The sequence below is a fragment of the Orycteropus afer genome, unplaced genomic scaffold (assembly GCF_000298275.1).
Source record: "Orycteropus afer afer isolate SDZICR_OR568_19922 unplaced genomic scaffold, OryAfe1.0 scaffold00147, whole genome shotgun sequence".
Taxonomy (NCBI): Eukaryota; Metazoa; Chordata; class Mammalia; order Tubulidentata; family Orycteropodidae; genus Orycteropus; species Orycteropus afer.
This window is the reverse complement of record NW_006921734.1, coordinates 7,905,490-7,913,845: the sequence shown is the minus strand read 5'-3', so window position 1 is coordinate 7,913,845 and position 8,356 is coordinate 7,905,490. Positions and strand designations below refer to the sequence as shown.

Genomic DNA, 8,356 nt, shown 5'->3' with positions numbered 1-8,356 from the left:
TAGTGCCTAAGGCACTTGACTGCTCACCAGAAGGCTGGCAGTTCAAACCCACCAGCCACTCCTCAGAAGGAAGGTTGGGCAATCCTACTTCCATACTGATACTGCCTCGGAAACCCAAGGAGGGGTCGCTATGCCTCGGAAACCCAAGGAGGGGTCGCTATGAGTCGGAGCTCCACCGCAAACAACAACAACAATTTTACAGATGAGTCTGCTTTAACTCATTTAGCACTACCAGGGCTTCTGCCAGAGGCTAAGTAATTTGCATTGTTTTTTGAAGCTGACTTAGTGGAGCCAAGATCCACACTTAGGCTCCAAAATTCAATACCTTGACTACTACACTATCCTGCCTTTGCCACTTACATGTTGGCAGGAGTTGCCAGAAAAGTACCAACTTAGACCCATATAAAACATAAGACATTGAGTGTATTATAATGCTAGTATCAAGGCAAAAACCAATGCATTCTTAACTTTCTGTGTGTGATTATAATGACCCATTATATATCATAGACATAGTGAAAGCTTAATTTAACTACATTTCTATATAATAAGATAGTCTGTAATAAGATTTTTTTGTCTGTTACTACCTTGTAAATCGCTGTAAAGAAGAGAATCATAGAATTAGAGTTTTCTGCTACTGAAATGTTGAAGTAGAGGCTCATATTAAAAATTCAGACTTCAAGAAACAAAGGTTGTTCTTATTATTTTTTAATATGCTTAGGAATCTTGTCAAAATGACCTTTGCATAGAAATTCTGATTCATTAACTCTGGCATGGGATTGGAGCCAAGATACTATATTGTATTTTTTACAAGGACCCTTGATGAGTCCTTTAGGAGTCACACTTTGAGAAACAATGAAATGTTGAATTCATTGACCTTTATCTGTCATGTCTTTCAATAGTAACTAAAATTTTATAGGACTTTGTGATTATCCTTCATAATAAATATTGGTGGGTGCCTTTAGGGCACCTGGCACATTTCCTTGCCTAGATGCTTCTCTGGGAGCTCTGCTGGCATACTGCCTAAGGCATTTGGCTGCTAACCAAAGGGCTGACAGGTGCTAGGCCACTCCTCGGGAGGAAGGTTGGGCAATCTACTTCTGTAGTGATACTGCCTCGGAAACCCAAGGAGGGGTCGCTATGAGTAGGGATCGACTCAACAGCAGTGAGTTGAGGTGCTTCTTTGCCTTTGCCAGAGCTATTCCTTCTACCCATAAAGGCTTTTCTTCTCCACACAGCTGCCATCTAAAATCCTACCCTTTCCTCAAGCCCATATTCTATGCCACTACATACATCAAACTTTTCTTGTTTCCAAGTCAGGTTGTTTATTTTTTTCAAGTTTCTCAGTCTTACTTTTTTATACTCTTACTGGATTTATTGCATTCATTGTGATTGTTTAGAAAAATGTTTTTCTTCTCCTGTTATTAATTGAATTTGATAGTTTTCTATTATATTGTGATGTTGTTGTTATGTGCCCTCAAGTCAGACCCGACTCACCGTGACCCCTTCTTGAGTTTCCGAGGCAGTATCACGACGGAAGTAGATTGCCCAACCTTAGGTTCGGTGGTTTGAATTTAATTTCCTTCCTTGTCATCCAAACCTTCCTGCCATTTGCAAATCAGAGTTAGAGTGTTAAAATGGTATGTTGCCCAATGTTAGTCCCTCATCCTGTAATCACTAGCCTATCTTCTGAGACTGAGGGACCCTCTACTAGTCTTGTTCTCTGGTCTTCCAACATTGCTCAGAGCTACTTTCTAACATTTTCTATGGTTAGGTGTTCATTTTATCTAATCTCCTAGATAATTTTGCTTCTTTAAACAGCGCAGCTTTTGAAATTACTGAAGCATACACAGTTTCTGGCTTGAGGCATCCTTCTTGCCTCCAAAATACCCCAGCTCAGAACTAGAACCTAGAGCAACATGTCCTGGCAGAATGCCAAGTGGATAGCCAGAGGGAGGAAACAAACAATTGCCACTACTACTTTTAAACCCAATCTACTTCTCAGATCACAGATCCAACAGATAAATTCAGGAGAGGACACACCAAACATCACTATATCTAGTCCCCCTAGAACTTTGAACAGAAGAGTTTAACTCCTTTATATTTGATTGTGTGTGTGTGTGTGTGTGTGTGTATGTGTTACATGTACATAACAGATTGATCTACTGAGGTAATAATGAAAATATTTGTTTTTATCTTCATGTCTTTCTGTAATGTAATAGAACCTCTAGTAACAAAATCTGTTTCTGAAAGACACATTTAGAAAATAGATGTGGGAACTGGAAGGGGAGCATTGTGGGGAAGTACTGCTCTGGAACTTGTAATTTGATTAGAGCCTGATTTGTGATTTACCTTGACTTGGAACACTTTTTTTTAAATAACACTGTAAATAAGATCACAGGGAAATTTTGGAATGGAGAGAAAATATTTTTAAGACACCCTTAAGTTTAGAAACACTCATTACTTACATTAATTAATACAATTTTTATATTAGGGAATTACAAAGCATTATGCAGGATACAAATTCAGAGTCATATAAATTACTGTCTATGCTATTATAGATAATTCTGACTTATACAATAAAACTTCTAAGAATACCCTACTACACAAAAAAGTATGTATCATTTTCAAGCATATTCTACTTCACATACCTGTTCATGTAGTTTATAACAAACTCTAATGAGATTTTGTTATAAACTTTTAATGATTAATAAAAATGAACAGACATCAATTTCAGAATTTAATAAAATCACTAATTTTTCTTTTAAATGTATCAAAACATAATCCCTATTTTATGTCTTAGAATGTCTACATATGATATTTATTTTAGAAATAATTGAGACTACTAAATTAATTTTTCTATTTTTTATAAAGTATCCTTTTTTTTTTTTTTCCAGGAACTGAAGTGAAAAAAATTGAGGCTATAAACATTCCTTGCACACAGCTTTCAATGGCATTCTTTGATCGATTATATGATGAAAATATTGTACGAGATAATGGACATATTGTCAAATGTTTAGATTATTTTTGTGATCCCTTTCTCATTTCTGATGAGTTAAGAAAAGTAAGTACATAATTTTAAAATTTCACAGTAGAGTTTTGTTTCAGGAAATGCAAAATGTCAAAATTTTTTGCCTGACTAAAATCCACAAAATATCTCTTACCAGTGAATAATGATCAGTGATAGTCATGACATTGGTAATGTAACACTTTTACATTCAACTTAACTACTTATGGATTTTACTGGTTCTCAGCTGAGGTGATTTTGCCCCCCAAGGAACATTTATGGTTGTCACAATCAGGGAGGGTTACATAGAGGTCAGGGATGCTGCTACACATCATACAATGTGTAGGACAGCCCCTCACAACAAAGAGTTTCCTGACTGAAAATGTCAGTAGTGCGAGGTAGAGAAACCCTGGTCTACTTAACAATTGTCACTTTTCTTCGCTATAGATCTCTTAACATACATGAGTATTTAAAAAATCCCTGGAGTAAATAAATAATCTTTTTTATCTCTTTGCTGTGATCAACAAAGCCATTTGATTAACTAAGTTAAATGTTTTGTTGAGAAGTGCACTGAATTAGGAATTGAATATATTATTTACCTGATTCTTAATTTATCATTTACAAGATAATAATGTTGTTGTTAGTTGCTGTCAAGTGGGCTCCAAGTCATGGTAACCCTATGTACAATGGAACAAGGCATTGCCCAGTCCTGTGCCATCCTCACAATCCTTGCTATACCTGAGCCCATCATTGCAACCACTGCATCTCATTGAGGATCTTCCTCTTTTTTGCTGACCCTTCACTTCACTGAGTATGATATCCTTCTTCAAGGAATGGTCCCTTCTGACAACACGACCAAAGTAGGTGAGACGAAGTCTGGCCATTCTCGCTTCCAAAGAACATTCCAGCTATGCTTCTTCCAGGACAGATTTGCTCCTTCTTCCATGGTACTTTAAGTATTATTCCATGGTACTTCAGTATTCTTCCCCAACTCCACAACTCAAAAACATCAACTCTTCTTTAGTCTTCCTTATTCATTGTCCAGCTTTCACATGCATATGAGGCTATTGAAAATACCATGGCTTGGGTTAGGTGCACCTTAGTCTTCAGAGAGACATCTTTGCTCTTCAGTATGTTCAAGAGGCCTTTTGCAGCAGATTTCTCAATGTAATACGACGTCTGATTTCTTGACTGTGGCTTCCCTTGGTATTGATTGTGGATCCACGTACTACAAAATCTTTATTGGCTTCAATCTTTTCTGTGAGAATTTTCATTTTCTTTACATTGAGATGTAATCCGTATTGCAGACTGTAGTCTTTAATCTTCATCAGTAAATGCTTCAAGTCATCTTCACTTTCAGCAGGCAAGGTTGTGTCATCTGCATATCTCTGGTTAATGAGTCTTCTTCCAATCCTGATGCTGGGTTCTTCATGTAGTCCAGCTTCTTGGATTGTTTCTTAGCATACAGATTGAATAAGTATGGTGAAAGGATGCAACCCTGATGTACTCCCTTCCTAATTTTAAACCATGCAATATCCCCTTGTTCTGTTCAAATAACAGCCTCCTGGTTTGTACGGGTTCCTCATGAACACAATTAAGTGTTCTGGAATTCCCATTCTTCTCAATATTATCCATAATTTGTTATGATCCACACAATCAAATGCTTTTGAATGGTCAGTAAAAACTAACATCTTTCTGGGGATTTTGGTTTTCAGCCAAGATCCATCTGACATCAGCAGTAATATCCCTCATACCAAGTAACCTCTTCTGAATGCAGCTTGCATTTCTGGAAGTTCCCTGTCAATATACTGCTGCAACCATTTTTTAATTATCTTCAGCAAAATGTTAGTTTTGTGTGGTATTAATGATATTGTTAGATAATCTCTACATTCTTTTGGATCACCTTTCTTTGGATTGGATACAAATATGGATCTCTTCCAGTCAGTTGGCCAGGTAACTGTCTTCCACATTTCTTGGCATAGATGAATAAGTGCCTCCAGCACAGCATCTGTTTGTTGAAACATCTCAGTGAGTATTCCATCAATTCCTGGAGCTTTGTTTTTCACCAGTTCCTTCAGTGCAGTTTCAATTTCTCCCTTCAGTACCATTGGTTCTTGATCATATGCCATCTCCTAAAATAGATGAACATTGACCAATTTTTTTTGGTACAGTGACTCTGTGGATTCCTTCCATCTTTTGATGCTTTTGCATTGTTCAATATTTTTCTCATAGAATCTTTTAATATTGCAACTCGAGGCTTGAATTTTTTTCTTCGGTTCTTTCAGCTTGAGAACTGCTGAGTGTGTTCTTCCCTTTTGGTTTTCTAACTCCTGATCTTTGCACATTTCATTATAATAATAGACTTTGTCTTCTTGAGCTGCTCTTTGAAATCTTCTGTTCAGCTCTTTTATCTCGTCATTTCTTTCATTTACTTTAGTTACTCTGTGTTCAAGAGCAAGTTCCAGAGTCTTTTCTGACATCCATTTTGGTCTTTTCTTCCTTTCCTGACTTTTTAATGACATTTTGCTGTATTCATAGATGATGTTTTTGAAGTCATCCCATAGTTCTCTGGTTTTTCGTATTGGTATGTGGTGTTCAGTGCATCAAATCTGTTCTTCATATAATCTCTCAATTCAAGTGGGATATAATCAAGGTCATATTTTGGCTTACATGGGCTTGTTTGAATTTTCTTCAGCTTCAGCTTGAACTTGCATATGAGCAATTGATGGTCTGTTTCACAGTCAGCTCCTGGCTTTGTTTTGGCTGAAAATATTGAGCATCTCTATTGCCTCTTTCCACAGATGTAGTTGGTTTGATTACTGTGTGTTCTGTCTGGCAAAGTCCACATATGTAGCCACTGTTCATGTTGTTGATAAAAAGTATTTGCAATGAATAAGTCATTGGTCTTGCAAAATTGTATCATGTGATCTCCTGTGTCATTTCTATCACCAAGGCCATATTTTCCAGCTCCTGGTGATCCTTCTTTGTTTCCAACTTTTACATTGCAATCATCAGTAATAATCAATACATCTTCATTGTATGTTTGGTCAGTTTCAGAATGTAGAAGTTGGTTAAAAAAAAAAAAAGCTTCCATTTCCTCATCTTTGGCTCTAGAGGTTGGTGTGTAAATTTGAATAACAGTAGTATGAACTGGTCTTCCTTGTGTGCATGTGGATATTATCCTATCACTGACAGGATTGTACTTCAGTATTGATCTTGAAACATTCTTTGTGACGGTGAATGCCCCGCCATTCATCTTCAATTTATCATTCCCAGCATAGATGACCATGTGATTGTCTAATTCAGAATGACCAGAACCTGTCCATTTCAGCTTAGTAATGCCTAGGATGTCAATCTTTATATGTTCCATTTTGTTTTTGACAGCTTCCAATTTTCCTACATTTATACTTTGTACCTTCCACTTTCCGATTATTAATGCTGCTCTTTCTTCCCTTTTTGAGTCATGCCCCATTAGCAAATGGATGTCCCAAAAGCTTTACTCCATCCATGTCATTAAGCTTGACTCTATTTTGAGGAGGCAGCTCTTCTGCAGTCATATTTTGAGTGCCTTCTGACCTGAATGCCTCATCTTCTGGTGCTATAGCAGACATTGTTTCAGAGCTATTCATAAAAATTTCCAGTAATATATCAGACAATGTTTAACTACTATTCAAGTTTTCACTGGCCAACTCTTTTGAGAAGTGGATTGGCCCCTTCCTTCTTCCAAGTGTTTCTTAGTCTGGAAGCTCCACTGAAACCCATACACCATGGTTGACCCTGCTGGTATTTGAAATACTGATGGCATAGCCTCCAGCCTCACAGCAACACCCCCCAAGCCACCGCAGTATGAGAAATTGACAGAGAGTGGTGGTAAGATAATAATAATAGCCTTAGGCAAATCATTCAATCTCCTGTGCCTCAAGGTCTTACAGTGTTTATGCCCAGTCTACCTGTTCCTGGAATCCTTGAGAAAATGATTCCAAAAGGATTTAAATGTCTTATTTTAATTTTTTAGTTATTTTGAAAGTATGGAATGCTATTAAAATGAAGTATATTGTTACCATTATAATTGCTCAAAAATATTGGATAGTGGTTAAAAATTAGGGCTTTGATATCAAATAGACATAGATTCAAATCCACACTCTGCCACTTAATAGCTATGATAATCTCTTTAAAACTCAGTTTCTTCATCTATAAAATAGGAATAATATGAGAATAATGTGAGATTATGTGTTTAAAGTGCAGTGAAAACTGATAAGTTTTAGATAATGTTAACAGCTACATTATTATTGTTATTCTACATTAAGAGAGGGGAGTTTCTACCGTATTACAAATCTAGATAGGAATTGACTGCCGATCCACCACTCTGTTCATGCGAATCTTATCTGCAGGAGATAGGAAAGCATCTAGCCAGTCTATACATTGATCTACAGTACAGCAATAGCAAAAGGACTCTTTTACTTAGTTTAAGAAAGTAAGATTAACTAATTGAGAATAACCAAATTCACACAATTGATTGAGATATATATGTAGTTTGCTTTTCAGTTAAATGAAGTATATTTATATATACTGCAAAACCCAAACCAAACCCACTGCTCTAAAGTCAATTCCAGCTCATAGCGATCCCCATTGGGTTTCCGAGGTGGTAAATCTTTACAGAAGTAGATTGCCCCATCCATGTCATGAGACAAAGTGTATGTTAACTGCTGTGTGAAAAGTGAATTTGCTCTGTAAAATGCTGATTAACAATTAAATGCCTTAGGCACTGCACCACTGGGGCTTCATATGTATTAACACAAGGCACAGTGAGGATCTGTTACTAATTTCTACTCTTCCTTACCTGTTATTGTTGTTAGGTGTTGTTAAGTTGGCTCCAATTTCTGGCAACCTTATATACAACAGAACGAAACCCTGCCCAGTCCTACACCATTTTCACAATCCCTCCTATGCTTGAGCCTCTTGCTGCAGCTACTGTGTCAGTCCACCTCATTTGAAGATCTTCCCTTTTTTCACTAACCCTCTACTTTACCTAGCATGATATCCTCTCTCCACAGTGACTGGTCCCTTCTGACAGCATAACCAAAGTAGGTGAGACAGAGTCTGACCATTCTCACTTCCAAAGGAGCATTCTGGCTGTACTTATTCCAGGACAGATTTGTTTGTTCTTTTGGCAGTCCATGGTGTTTTCAGTATTCTTAGCCAACACCACGTTCAAAAGCATCAACTCTTCTTCAGTCTTCCTTATGCATTGTCCAGTTTCACATGCATAGGCACACCTTAGTCTTCAAAGTGACATCTTTGCTCTTTAACACTTTAAAGAGGTCTTTTTTTTTTTTTTTTAATTAGGATTTG

At 37.0% G+C, this 8,356-nt stretch overlaps 1 protein-coding gene across 1 annotated transcript in view; it reads left to right on the top strand.

Moving 5' to 3' along the window:
• The window catches only part of CFAP300 (cilia and flagella associated protein 300), a 59,920-nt gene that overhangs the window by 26,390 nt on the left and 25,174 nt on the right, over positions 1 to 8,356 (top strand). The window contains exon 4 of the mRNA XM_007946024.1: positions 2,895 to 3,061. Coding sequence (XP_007944215.1) covers positions 2,895 to 3,061 — 167 coding nt within the window. The remainder of the gene's footprint in view (positions 1 to 2,894; positions 3,062 to 8,356) is intronic.